Source organism: Idiotropiscis lumnitzeri, chromosome 1 (genome assembly GCF_059441095.1).
Source record: "Idiotropiscis lumnitzeri isolate Australia: NSW breed Sydney's pygmy pipehorse chromosome 1, RoL_Ilum_1.0, whole genome shotgun sequence".
Classification (NCBI taxonomy): domain Eukaryota; kingdom Metazoa; phylum Chordata; class Actinopteri; order Syngnathiformes; family Syngnathidae; genus Idiotropiscis; species Idiotropiscis lumnitzeri.
In genome coordinates this window covers 27,357,637-27,372,195 of record NC_142391.1, presented here as the reverse complement: position 1 = coordinate 27,372,195, position 14,559 = coordinate 27,357,637, and the positions used below count along the sequence as shown (strand labels likewise).

Here is a 14,559-nt window from a genome sequence, read left to right as displayed (position 1 = left end):
CCAGGATGTAACCTATACTGTCTGAATATGAGATTCACCTTCCTGATGGACCGTCCTCTCCTGAACTCCTGAATAGAACTTACTGGGAAGACTGAGGCGTTTGCTCGTTGGAATACTCTCTGACTCCCATTCTTAAAAAACAGGAAGTGGTTTGGTATGCCACTCCAGAGCCACCGTGCCTCAATGTGATGTTGCAAAGGCATTTCAGCCAACACACCCAGAACTCCAGTCTGGATTTGGGGGTACACCCTGGACTGGTTTTCAGCAAATTGCAGATGTCTCTAACAACTAGTTTTAATTAATTTTTGACGACATCAGGCTTTTAAGTACCAAGTCCTTATAGTTTAGCTACAACCGCCCATGTCTTGTTTGTGCAGCGTTGTAGCTGAGCAAAATGCTTTTGTCAATCATAGAAAAAAAGACAAATTTTGGCAAAACACATGCAATCTGAAAGTTGTCTGATCTTGTTGCTAACTTGTGTGCATGCTCACCGATGCACTGTTAATTCCAAGAGTGGTTATTCAATCTGCCCCAAAGCGAAGGAACCAGACGATGCGAGCAAAACGATGCGACAACATGGGCCCGTCCTAAAACCCAACGTGTCATGTTCTCATCAAGCTTTGTCTTTTGGCAATCGGCACAACATGCCACGTTGGCTGGATCAATCCAGAAAGTCCTTCAAGATTCCTGGGTTAGACGACTGTGACTTGCGAGTCACTCGCCTGATATCGGGGACTGTCCCTCCTTGAGGGGCGCAAAACTGAGATGAGTTTGTACCGTACAAATTTAACGCGCAAATTGTTTTTAAAAATTAATTATTCCTTTAAGACGTGTTCGGGCATTATAGAAGGAATGTACGAACGAACCCCAATTTATGTGAAATGGTGCCAGAAACATGAACAGACATGGCTGTATTCTTGCAGTTTTACCATGGAAAGAAAGAAAAACACAGAGAAGTACAATGCAAACAAAAGTACAGTTCATATTTTAAATGCAATCTCTACGTTTTGCTAAATTCTAGCAATAATGTTTTGAATGTTTTCCCAAAATGTACAAATATCTGATAGTCACGCAAGGAATATTCCAAAATTTATTCACCCCAAAAAAAAGAGCCTTTACAATTTAAAAACAAAAATCGTGACATTTAAAGCAGAACAGATAAAACATTGACAGAGTCTAATCATAAAATTTGACAGTAATTGCACAAGCTTTATATCGTATTTCAGGCTGCACAAGTGTTTTATAGAAAACATAATTTAAAAAAAGGAAAGCATAATATAAAAAAATGGTGGCCCAGATGCCTTGTTGTTCATTTCAAACTTCCCCCGATACGCCGTTTCTCGGCAAGGGGTCGGCAAACGCCGTACACACTTTCCATGTTTGTTTGTTTTTTTTTTATTATTTTTTTATTAGCACTTGCACATTTCACTCTCACGTGGCATACTGTTGGCTAATTTAAAGCTAAAAATATACATGAAATGATAATTGGTACAAATGGAGAAGGATAAAATACATTCTGCGCAGTCATGATGAGTTTATGTTGGTGATGATAATGCCGACATGCGGTTAAATATACAATCGCTGATACACTGTCTTACTTGCCAAAGCAGCCAATACAATTATATAATGCACTTGTAAATGAATAGAAAAGCTCGGCCATATCAAACAATTCAACGACAGATTGAATGTGACTCATTTCTATGATCAATCATTAGAGGGCGAGCGACATTTCAAAGCATTTCAATCCAAGTGAGATGAAGTTTAGTGGAGGAGCTACTCAGGCGCTGGTACCACTTTCCTTCCAGCCACATAAACCTCCACTATGTTCCTATCGTCACCTGCACAATAAGAACAAAGCTATCATGTTGAGTAGGTCACGTGATAGACAAAGGAATCGTAACTGGTCACTCACCCAAATTCAAAAACTTTTCCAGAATTATCTGAAAGTAAAGTGATGATAAATCGGTTAGCTGGATGTTTTGTTTGTTGTTTTCTTTTGCCACAAAACAGCTTAGGTATGAGTTCACATTTGTAGTTCAGTACGAGTATGGAACAAAACTGTTTGGAATCATAATATCGAACTTGGTTCAAAGATTTAAGCAATGAGAGAGAGAGAAAGTATGCGTCACGCAAGATAAAAAAAAAAGCCACTCAGTATTGTGTAATAAAGTAAATTAAATTTCAATTCTCAAACGACTGCTTCACCTTTTTTCTTATGTACGGTCAAGTAGTCCTACCAAAATAAATATGTTTAAAATGAACACACACAAATAATTCAATTAATCACCAAAGGTGAAAATGATATTTTAGGTTTGATTATAGTTTGTTTTATAAACATAAAATGAAGTTGCAGTTACTTATCGTTTGTTTTAACAAACTTTAACAAAAATACATTTGAAAATTTAGTTTGTTATTCCGTTCGTTTTTGTTTATGATGTCATTGGCGCTTGAGCAGAACACATCTGAATACCAGTCCAAAATTTTTGTGATGTGGATTTAAAAAAAAAAAAACACAACAACGACATGGTTTTTCATCCAAAAAGTCGTGAACAGTAAACAATTTTGGTGAATTAAAGAGAAACTAGAAAGTAGAATATGACACAGCAAGGATTGGGAAGATCTGCAAAATCTCACGAAAAGCAACTGCGCCACAGTTCATCCTTGATCAAACCAAACTGACCACGTGAACACAGTGGTTCACTTTCAAACATACACTACCTTTGGTTCCTCATGCTGGATCAAGTCCATGGGCCCCCCAGGAACCGCGACATTCACCCTCAGGGCGTCAAAGTCTTTGCCCACTTCAAAGTTTCCTATTTGGTCATCGAGGGACAAAGCTAGAGCCAAAAGACAGTCCATTCACAAATCACGATGAATTCATCAACACGACTTACCCAGAATGCAACTTTGGATCGATCGTACCTTGGCTGCCTCCTAGAGTAGCCAATCTGAAGACCTCCTCAAAGCTAAGCGTCTCATGGTCCGGGTCCTGTACGGTCAGTATTTTGGACGTGTCCAAGGCTCTCCTCACGGCATCCAGCATCGAGGCGGAGTAGCCGCCGGCCACGTCTGACACAGGACGCATCAAAGGGATAACATGCTCAAGAGCAGCCATTGACAAAAAAAACTTTTCAAGAGAAATTGTCTTTCAAATGTGATCGTTTTCAGATGGCTTGTTAGACTGTTCGATGCCTAACGCTCATCCAAAGACTCAAAAATGAGTGTCAGCATGAAAAACAGAACGTATCACGTCACTCGTCTCTCTTTAAGAAGGCTCAAAGGTGGCGTAATTCTGTTCTCACCTGTTCCAAGGCCAAGCTTCACTTTGTGGTTCAGGACATTACGGACATTGAGGAGTCCGCTGCACAACCTGAGCAGATGAATCATCATTCAGGTGACGCACAAATCGTTAAAACACAAAATCGATTATCTCGTGTTGTTACGAAATCAAAAGCGTCTTGAAAGGTCAATCAGTCATACTTACGAGATGTTAGAGTTTGGACAGTGAGACAAAGAGGCTCCCGTCTCTCTGAACAAGGCCAACTCTTCATCACTCAGATGGCAACCGTGCGCCATCACCGTCTGGGAAGATGCAACAAAATTAAACGGGTGTCTACTATGACATTTTTAGAACTGTATTGTTCTCACCTTGTTGGTAAGCAGATTGTGTTTGCGGTAGACATCTGTGTAGGAGTCAGACTCAGGGAACAACTCCTTCACGATCTTTACCTCATCAACATTTTCACTGATATGACTCTGAAAATGAAAACAGTCATCGTCAATCGTTTGTATTTACTTTTTTGTAACAAGTCGGAGGTTATGGAGGCCCTGAGGCAGGGGTCTTCAATCCTGTTACCCGCGGGCCGGTGTCCTGCATGTTTTCCATCTCTCCCTGCTGCCACTCACCTGATTGATTCAAATGATCGGGATTGTTATTTCGCTTCTGTAGACCCTGCTGATTATCTGATCATGTGAATCAGGTGTGGGATGGAAAATGGGCAGGACATTAGCCCTCAAGGAACAGGAATGAGTAGCCCTGAGCTAAGGTGACAAGCAATAAAAAATTTTAAAAAGTTGCGTTCCCTCACAAAGATTGTGAAATAACGCAATTTTATTTTATTGTATTTTTTGCAAGGTAAGTTTTTTTTTTTTTTAATGCGCATTTATGTACTTCCTGAACATCTTCCGGGAAAACAACAGCAACCGAGATGGAGCGTGTTCGCCCGTGGGCGAGTTTAATTCAATTTACAAAGACATAAAGTGAATTCTTGATATTAAACATGGTTTCGAAAGACATTTGCAGCGAGTGCTAAACAAAAGAGGACAACTCCTGACAGAGAGAAGCGTTCCAAGTCCTCCGACGTACTGTCGTCTTCTGTGCATCAGAGGCCAGACGAGCCCCAAGTACACAGATGCTCATCCAAAAAAAAATCGTTCCCTTGAAGTTTCTTTTTCTTCCTTGCGTATTACATTGCATTTTTTTGTGTGAAACACTTCAGTTTGACTCTTGCAGCTCAGCAATTGAATGCAGTTTGCGTGAACAACTAAAAGTAAATGCCAAAAGACAAAACAAAACAATCTCTAGCAACTGTTCCCAGGGGACATCGCCAGGTTTGGTTGCCACGGCGAGCTCACCTGAATATGCAGGTTGTTATTCTTAGCCAGCTTTCCCAGTTGTCCCAGCAAGGCTCCCGAGCACGACAGGACAAAGCGAGGTGTTATCACGGGCTTCACCAGAGCATACTGAGCACCGGGAGACAAAAACGTCAGTCAAACTAAAATCATTAGTTTGAAGAATGAAAGACTTTCTTTGCCAAACGACCAAATTCACGAGAGGTCCGAGTCTGCCATGGAATGATAGTTGAAAACAATTTGAGATTGAAAGTGGTGATGACAAGAAACCTAGACTTTGCATTTTTCTCAAGATTCCTGTTTGTACAGAGCCTTACCTTCCTCTCCAAGAGCTCAGAAATGAACCTTGAAGAAGAAAAATAAATTAAATACATTTGCCCATATACAAATATGCAAATCAACTACGACACTGTTGTGTAGAATTAAACGTTTTATACTCACCGACGGGTTTCCTCCAGTGACTCTTGAATGGTCTCTTTGTAATTTTTCACCGAATTGTTCCTGTCCATACACACCTTACCCACCAAGGCTCGCTGTCCCAAGTGGTCTATAAGAAGAAACGGCACAGTCTGAGTCGAATACCGTTGTATGTATTAAGTCTTTATTTAAAGCCTTATTCCAGGGGTGTCCAAACATTTTCTTTAAAGGTCCCAATTTTTTTTCCACTTTAACTTATTAACCACGGCAAAAACAATCAATCAATATAGCAAATATACATAGTTTACATAGTTATCGGAGCTCGCCAGACTCACATTTTTTAGGCGGAGGGGGGGAGGCATATTCTTGTAAAGACATTTTTTGGGGTTGACTTCCACTTTGAAACTCTACACACAAGGGTCACGTGAACGTTTGTTTTATTTTGACGACTACACGTGGGTGCTGTTTTAAATTATGACAGCAAAGAAGCGCCAAACTTTGACAAAGGTTGGATGGGGAGGCTAACATTAGACCCGATATGTGCGTCAGTGAACCTCGTGGACTCCTTCAGTTTTTTTTCACTCACACGTCTGCAGCAGATGACATAACACAAGCTCTGAGCGTCGGGCCGGACACCTGCTGCCACTCATGATGTCGCCATACCCCCTGGCGTGTGAGCGTGATATTTGACCCGTACTTTGCATGACATTTATAATTACTTGCTTAAAGTGCATCCACAAGCGCGGACTGTGACCCAAGTTTATATTTGTTTAAGAGAACTAACAAGGTAACTAAAACTAAAATTGAACAATTTCGTTAATGAAATAAAAGAAAAAAGAAAATGGCGGGAAAAAACAAAAACTAATTGAAATGGATTTTTCTTTGATAAAACTAAATATTTAAATGAAAATGTCCTTTGCTTTCATTTTTGGCAAGTAATTTAGAACACATCGGTTCTTTTGAAATGCATTCATTTCGAGATGAATGCACTGCCGTTTGCCGCAAGAAGCGACTGTTGAACCGTCGTGTGTGTCGCACAGAAGCAACATCATCAAACAGCAACCAGATACCGACGCTCCTGTTAATTTTTCTCCTTTTTTGCAAAATTCTCGTCTAAATCTTTGCAAACTGGGAACGGACAGTTGTAGGAACTGTCGCAAATTCTTTCGCAAACACCGTACCGTCTCAAAATTCTCTCATTTCCACCATTTTGTTTTTGGATTTAACACACATTGGTAAATCTAAAATCCATTTTGAGAAATGGCAGATGGGGTCATGTTTTACCCAGAACATCCTTGATGTTCACAAACTTTGGAGCACCTGTATGAAAGCATTTTAAAAAGATTTTTGTTTCATTTTTGGACATTTTGGGTTACATCAGTAAAAGAAATGAAATGTCGCGCTCCGGGAATGACATTTTATATTGCTGTCAAAGGTCAAAATGGGTCAAGTCATGGGTTCTAACTACAATTTGTTCATTACTTTGGGTGGGACACAGTTTCGTTGGGGAGGCAAATAACCTGTGGCTATTAAAATAATAATATTCCCTTTTGACTGACTAATGCTTGAACAGAATGCTCCTTTCTGTAATGTTGCATAATATCAGCTGTAACCTCAAAAGTTACACGAGTCAAAAATGATTTTCCTTGAAAATGCATTGATGTGATAAAAATACAAACAATAATAGCGTTATTCAATTAGACAGTCATTCACCCTGCCTTTCCCCAACATCTGGAATTTGGCCTGCTTTACTGACAACACCCCCCAATACATGTGACACAGCAGTCAACGCAAGGAGACAAAGGTGAGGCTTCATCGACCTTGAGTAGGGTGAATGACCATAAAGCTACCGGAGCCAGTGTCATATTCCCTGTAGTTGTATCGGTAAGGTATAAAAGCTTTCATAAGAGACATCAGCTCAAATGAGAGTGATGCTTGGATATGTCAAATAAAACGGGATGTCACAATTACCACTAAAGGGATCCCTTAGACATTTTTTTCCGAGGAGCCCCCTCATAATTTTAACGCCAATTAAACTTCATAGTTGTTATTGTTTTTGTCACAACCCACGTAACAACAAGTAATACCATTTATAATAGGAAGGAATTCAATCCAATTTTATTGAATTTGCATTCAGTATTAATCCAAGACGGTTTGTTCCACTAATGGCATGGCTGCGAAAAGGGATGCACAAATTTGGAAAAACATCGTCAGTCTGTATGGGTTTCCAAATGCTAAATCATTTGCCAAAGTCATACATTTGTATGTGAATTATTGATTGTTATACTGATCACCCCATTGATTACACGTATCAAACAAGTTTTTGAAATATTCAGATTTTTTCTTTTTAAGTGTGACCTATAAAAGCGTATGCGGAAGTAAAAGCAATGTTTTTACATAAAAAGACAATTTTGATATTTTAACAAGAACATATTAGTTGACACACATAATTTACTTTCACAGGGCCAGATTCCGCCCCTGGGCCTTGAGTTTGACACCTGTAGTCTAAGGCCATATATCACAAACAATCAAATGAAAAACAGTATCTAAGCTTACCTTGTTGCGCCGTGTGACCTCATATTCTTACGCCGCTGTGCAAAGTTGAGTACCGTTTGTTTACTCAAAAATGCAATAATTATAGTGAACATTTAGCTGAAAAACCGTTGGGAGTCCATGAATGAAACACAACGTATGGTAATAAAGGAGCGTGTTCACATATTCTTATGCAGCTGAACAAACTACTTCATTATGCACCATTCGTAACTTTAAAATATTGTGACTTTCGCAAACCAAGGGCCCCCTGTACTCAGCCGCTTCTCCTCACGAGGGTTGTGGGCGAGCTGGAGCCTTGCCCAGTCTTCGGGCAGTAGGCGGGGTACACCCTGAACTGGTTGCCAGCCAATCGCAGGGCACACAAAGACGGACAACCATCTGCGCTCACACTCATACCTAGGGGCAATTTAGAGTGTTGAATCGGCCTGCCATGCATGTTTTTGGAATGCGGGAGGAAACCGGAGTACCCTGAGAAAAGCCACACAAGCACGGGGACAACTTGCAAACGCCACACAGGAAGACCGGAGCCGGAATCGAAGCATTTGCTCATACGCATATCGAATGCAAATATTACCTAAAAAAAAAGGAGTGGGCAAAGGTGCTCATACCTGCAATGTGACCCAACAAAAGAGAGGAGTCCGTATGTATTGTGGCAAAGTAGCAAGCAGTGGTAGTTCCATTTCTCAGAGTTCTTTTCTGTGAATGACAAGCATCCAATTAAAGGATTAAGACATTCTGTGTTGTCAAGTAAAACTGTAGGTTGCGTAACAACAGGACGTGGTACACTTTGTACTGAAAGTTGTAGTTTTGCATCTTAACACACGTACATTACTATACATAGAGTATATATTTTGAACATTTTGAGGCACTCACCACGACTTTAGTGTAGACCTCCTGAGCAAAACTCTTGTCTTTGAAGCGCGATTCCACCGGAAATGTGTATTTGTTGAGCCAGTCAAGCAGGGGCAGGTCCAGGGCCGTGCCAGCATAGCTGTATTGCGGGCCATGGATGTGGGTGTCCACCATTCCGGGCATGAAGAATTCACTATAACAGAGCGCATCATATATCATTTGTACGCCCCATGTGAATTATCGCACCACTCGTGCTATCTGGACGTCAATAAAGTAAACAAGCATTTGTATATGAATACTCACTGTTTTTCCAGGTGAGTTACTGACGATGGATTGAATCCAAATTCTTTCGAGAGTTTATGCAGGTCTTTGCCTTCTCCAATAAAGGCGATCTGGTGATAGAAGGGACCTTATGAAGTCAAATTGAAAGGATTGTACAGATGCTTTTAAAAAGAATTCTCATGCAATAACAACAACATTAATGATCAACGTAATTCAGTGAATATTAGGAAGTTATTCGCCCATCATCATTATCATCATCATCATAGACATAATACTATTACAACTAATAATATGATAGTAACAATGATAATAACGACAATTTAAAATTGTTCAATTCATATTATGAATAATAAACATTATTTAAGAAATACCAATATAACACAAAAGCTATTAATAATAATCTGCAATTGGCTGGCAACCAGTTCAGGGTGTAACCCGCCTATGTCAGGGTTCGCCGGTCGGCGAGGAGGAGGGAGGACCCAAAATGCGAGGAAGCCGGGGAAGGTGTAACTTAAAGGGAATTTATCAAGTGAATCAAAACAAGGACAAACAACATAGCAGGGTGCAAAATAACAAAGGCAAACTAAACGTGACTAAACTGGGTCAAGAACGAAGAACAAAACACGACGGGAACAAACTAAGCGGGGCTATGAGACGGGACAGGTGACAAGAGCTGGGGGTCGTGGGCGCGGGGTCGTGGGCGCGGGCGCGGGGGCGGGGGCGGGGGCGGGGGCGGGGGCGAGGGCGAGGGCGAGGGCGAGGGCGAGGGCGAGGGCGAGGGCGAGGGCGAGGGCGAGGGCGAGGGCGAGGGCGAGGGCGAGGGCGAGGGCGAGGGCGAGGGCGAGGGCGAGGGCGAGGGCGAGGGCGAGGGCGAGGGCGAGAGTGGCCGTGACAGTCCGTAAAGGGAGCAACAGGAGAAATGTTCCGACGCTGAGCTGTCGGCAAGGGGTGCTTAAATAGTCCATGATTAGGGGAGCAGATGGGAGTCAGGTGTGCGCGGCTAATGGGGAACAGGTGCATGGCTGGTGGAGACGAGTGCTGAGGGGAAACGCCCCTACTCAGCTGACAAACATAAACAAAGTGCACATGGCAGGAAGGTGACGAAAACAATAACAAAAAACACTGACCTGACCGACACGGGTCATGACAGCCTATTGCCCGTTGTCAGCTGGGATATATAAAAACTGAGCTGGGGAGTGAAATATTGGCCATCTTGGGTCGTGTCCTCATCTAAGTATCTTGTTAGTGGATTGTATTGTTTACACATACAAACACGGTGAACATGCACGAGACAAACGACACGCCGTGATATTTTGCATTCCATTCCGTCTGAAACGTTGTATTGGCTGATTCCACACCCCAAACAGGTTGGCCGTGTTTCTTGTCAGTGAAATGGGCATCCGCGGGTACAAGATGCGGTTAGAGACGATTAAATGGATGAACGAAAACCCACTTACATCCTTGCTTGGTCCGTCCTTCAAAATAAATAAATAAATCATAAAATGCGTGTCCGTCCCTGGGACGGAATGCCCATCACTGCTAAAAATATACTACAACTTTATTTATTGTACTACAATGAAATGAAAAAAAAAAAACACTAAAATAAATGATTATATGACAAATATTAATACCAAATCAAATGTAATGCTGAAAAACTAATACTACTCAAAATACGCTATTACCAGATATACTAAACTATTCATAAAAATGAATAAAATAATATAAAATACTTCAACTACTACTACTACTAAGTATCCATCCGCAGAGCAAACAACCATTCACTCACACAAAAGGACAATTTCTATTAACCTAATACTAGTAATAATTTGAAAAAAAAAATACCTTTCCGTTAGCATGAACTCCGACGAGTGCATCTTGCAGTATCTTGAGTGCATCTTCCCGGGTGGCATGGACGAAGGTCCCCCTGAAGACGCGCTTCCTCGCGAAGGAACCGTCTGGGTTCGCCATCACGACTTGAGAGCAGTGACTCGCACTCGCGCACTCACCTGCGGCAGACTGCGGCTTTGAGTCGTGTGTCTCCTGTACCAAAGCGGCGACGCGTGTGGTGGGGGTGGGAGGAGGTGGAGGACAGGGTGGGGGTGTTAGGTTACACCTGACTGAAGAGGAAATTCTCAACCTACAGGAGAGCGAGGAGCAGCCGGGTGTGTCGACGTGGAAACTTGCTCTTTATACTTTTAAATGTTAATCGATCATTTCGCTTCTTTGTTCAATTTGAACTCGCGCCAAACTCGCGGGAGGCTGCTGCATGACACAAAGTTGGGCACACTTTACACACAGTAACAATATCCACTACTTCACTATTTAAAAAAAAACACACACAAAAACAAAACGCCAACGTGACTATTGATGGAGTAATATGATTATTATTATTGTTACACAAACAACAAACACTGATGTCAATGGCCTTTTCCCAACTGCTTATATGATTTGCTGTAACTCATTGTTATAGTTCCAGATTACATTTGTTTCGTAGATTTAGCTCTTTACTGGTATTTCTTTGAATAAATGAGATAGGATATTCTGCTTAGTTCTTTTTAAAAAACTTTATTGAATCAATTAAACAATAGTTCACTATCGTATTTGATTGACAGATGAGCTATTGATGATGGTTGTTTTGATTCACCCATCAGATTGTGGTAAAAATTAAACCCGGAGCCTTTTTCGAATAATCAGATTGTGATTAGATCTGAGACCCACCGTCATAACTGTATAATATAGTTGCATTAACTGTAAATAGAGTTGAAATACTCTTTCTTTTGAGTTAAAAAAAATAATAATAATAATAGAGAATAGAGCTGAGCTAATATGTCTAAACAAGTGACACCTATACGCTGTAAGTGGCCCATCGCAAAATTAAAAATAAAAAATAATAAATAATAAATAAATAAATAAATAAATAAATAAATAAATAAATAAATAAATAAATAAATAAATAAATAAATAAATAAATAAAATTGGTGGTGTGGGGCATTATAAACACGTTTCCTCTATGACAGTGGACCCCTGCATTGAAGTTTAGCACCTGTGGATTAAACTATTGCTAGATTTTTTTTTCAACATTCCCCCCCTTTTTTTCCAACAGCAACGCAGATTTTTCAAAGAGAACGGATATTGGTCTATCAGCATTTTTCTTTTTTTTTCTTATGCCACCAAACCCTCCACCACCATACTGCTGATGGCAAATTGTGTCCCCTCCATTTGTTTATTTGCTATACTATAAAATTGTGAACCCCCCCAAAAAAGAATGAATAATATTTTGCATAAGGTATTATATGCTAGACCGCCCTCAATACAATAAGTTGTCTTACTCGATTCATTCACTCTCCAAGACAATTATCCACACTAGACTATTAAATGTTTAATTGTAAAATTGAAAAATTATCTTAAAAAGAATGATTAATGTTTGTATAAGGCACAGGTAGCAATCTCCATATCCTCGAGGGCTACAATCATGCATGTATTAGATGTTTGCCTCAGCGTACATGTGATTCAAATGATCAGCTCTGCAGGAGTCTGATAACGATACTGATCATTTGAATCTGGTGTTTTGGAGGAGGGACATAGATAAAACATACATGATAGCAGCCCCCGAAGGCGGGAGTTTGACATCTGTGGTGTAAAGGGTTGGCCTTTTTCCCACCCTCATAGTTTTCCTAACGGCAAGAGTTGAATTACTCTTTTTTTTGGGGGGTGAAATAATTTATGGCATATACTATCATCTACATTATGTCACAGTACTGATTTTACAACATGTGTAACATGACATGAACTGTTTTAACCCTTTATAAGGTTATGCAATCCAGTGCTGATATTTTTGAGCTTGCCCCGCCCTATGAGTGCATTCACTCACACTGCAGGCACATCACATTGTCTGGAGGAAATTGACGTTGGATCAACCTGTGATCTCATTCGGATGAAGAGGTTACTTTGGGCTATGAACTGGTTGCTCCCCCACTTCCTTTTTGGTGTGGTGCAACGTGTTCACGATACAATTTTTACATTTCACTTGATGAAGTATATTGAAATAGGGCAGTCCAAAGTATTAGCTTAATTCTTAAATTCTTTTTATTAATGAATAATTGGGAATATTGGATACACATTTAAAAGAATAATAATTTAAATAAATGAATGTATATATATATATATATATATATATATATATATATATATTTATTTATTTATTTATTTATTTATTTTTTAAACTACTAATTAATCACAAAAAAATTCCATGATTAATTGCAATTAATCACATTTTCCATCCATCCATCTTCTGTAACGCTTCTCCTTACTAGGGTCGCGGGGGTGCTGGAGCCCATCCCAGCGATCTTCGGGCAGTAGGCGGGGGACACCCTGAACTGGTTGCCAGCCAATTGTAGGGAACACAGAGATGAACAACCTTCTGCGCACACACAATTTAGAGTGTCCAATCAACCTGTTATGCAAGTTTTTGGAATGTCGGAGGAAAGCAGAGTACCCGGAGGAAACCCACGTAGGCACGGGGAGAACATGCAAACTCCACACAGGAAGGCCGGAGCCGGGATCAAACCCACAACCGCTGCTGTCTCTCACCGTGAGGCCATCGTGCTAACCAGTCGGCCACCGTGACGTCCTAATTACATTTTTCAACTACAATTTTTTGTGACTCCTGTAACCGATATTTACTTGAATAATATCTTGGAAGTGAAGCAAAATCACCAAATATGAATTATATTTAATTCAAAGACTATTCTAATAGCTTTCTTGGATTCTTGAATACGATCTAAATGGAGACATCTTTGCAGACATTTCTTTTCTAAACATTTCTCAAAACTGCCCACACGCGCCACACTCCAGCAGGGTCGTAACTAGGGCTGGGCGATAAACCGAAAATTTACCGTTACCGAAATTTATTAGAATGACCGACATCATTTTGCCCATATCGGTAAATTCGGTGTCTAAAAAAAAAAAAGAAAAAGAAGTCTTTTATGTCTGCGGCGATGCTCATGCCCCTTTAAGACGGCTCCAGCGCGTGTAGTCACGTGACTCCTCCCTTCTGAACAAGAATGTAAACAAGACGAGTTCGTAGCTGGCGATTCAAATCCTGAAGCGGCTGACACGGCTGCGGACGAAGTAACGTTAGTTGAAATTGTTCCTGTCGCGCTTGTCCCGAAAATAAAGTGGACATCTGTCGTTTGGAAATGTTTTGGGTTCCATAAAGACGATGTTTAAGCAAAAAAACATGAACTACAAAGTGCATCGTAAGCACCTGAAACAGCGCGTCCAACCTTTTCTTTTTCACCACCCACAACACAACTATGCTGTTGACTTGGAGCTTGTGCTAACAGTTCAAAGTGAGGAGCAAGTTTGGACAAGTGACAACAGCTCATAACGGAGGCGACACCATACGAGAGAACGTATCAGAGGTGGACGCGATAGCCGAGCACATAGCTAAAGATAGAGCTCCTCTTGTTACAATGGAGCGGACAGGATTTACACGCCTCATGAAAGTAGCCGACAAGAGGTACGAAAATATTTGCCGCAAACAGGACTCCCGAAATGGACTACATCGGGACGGGAGCGGAGACATGTCAAGCATTTTGCATCCACATCCGACTTGTGGTCGAGTCGCAACATGGATCCCTGTTTGAGCCTGACTGTGCATGACATACACGACAAGTGGCGACTGCGCACCAGATTACTCGAGACGGCACATTTTCCTGATGAAGCACACTTGTTTATTTGGCACTGGCATTCCATTGACATTTTTTTCCATTTTATTTAGCATTTTGTTTACAGGCGACTAGCGCCTTTGCACATGGCATT

General features: G+C 40.8%; 1 protein-coding gene across 3 annotated transcripts; it reads right to left on the bottom strand.

Moving 5' to 3' along the window:
- Positions 1-1,076: 1,076 nt before the first annotated feature.
- gda (guanine deaminase) lies at positions 1,077-10,769 on the bottom strand. 3 transcript variants are annotated; one of them, XM_088292555.1, is made up of 14 exons: positions 10,579-10,769; positions 8,758-8,846; positions 8,476-8,647; positions 8,211-8,298; positions 5,074-5,179; positions 4,950-4,977; positions 4,636-4,743; positions 3,649-3,756; positions 3,485-3,582; positions 3,303-3,370; positions 2,923-3,069; positions 2,719-2,837; positions 1,913-1,940; positions 1,077-1,838 (listed from the first exon to the last, which is right to left on the bottom strand). In XM_088292555.1, exons 1-14 carry the CDS (start codon positions 10,702-10,704, stop codon positions 1,774-1,776), a joined length of 1,350 nt encoding a protein of 449 aa, XP_088148681.1. In that variant the 5' UTR covers positions 10,705-10,769; the 3' UTR covers positions 1,077-1,773. The 3 variants fall into 3 exon arrangements, with proteins under 3 accessions (XP_088148681.1, XP_088148689.1, XP_088148698.1); XM_088292563.1 differs by lacking the exon at positions 10,579-10,769 and adding an exon at positions 9,156-9,384; XM_088292572.1 differs by lacking the exon at positions 10,579-10,769 and adding an exon at positions 9,176-9,384.
- Positions 10,770-14,559: the final 3,790 nt, after the last annotated feature.

Coding starts and splice junctions, on each gene's coding strand:
- gda (XM_088292555.1), bottom strand. CDS start 10,704: ATGGCGAACCCAGACGGTTCCTTCGCGAGGAAGCGCGTCTTCAGGGGG. Junction 5,180..8,210: donor TTTGTTGGGTCACATTGCAG/GTATGAGCACCT, acceptor TTCTTCTTATAG/ACCACTTGGGACAGCGAGCC. Junction 2,838..2,922: donor TACTCTAGGAGGCAGCCAAG/GTACGATCGATC, acceptor TTTTGGCTCTAG/CTTTGTCCCTCGATGACCAA.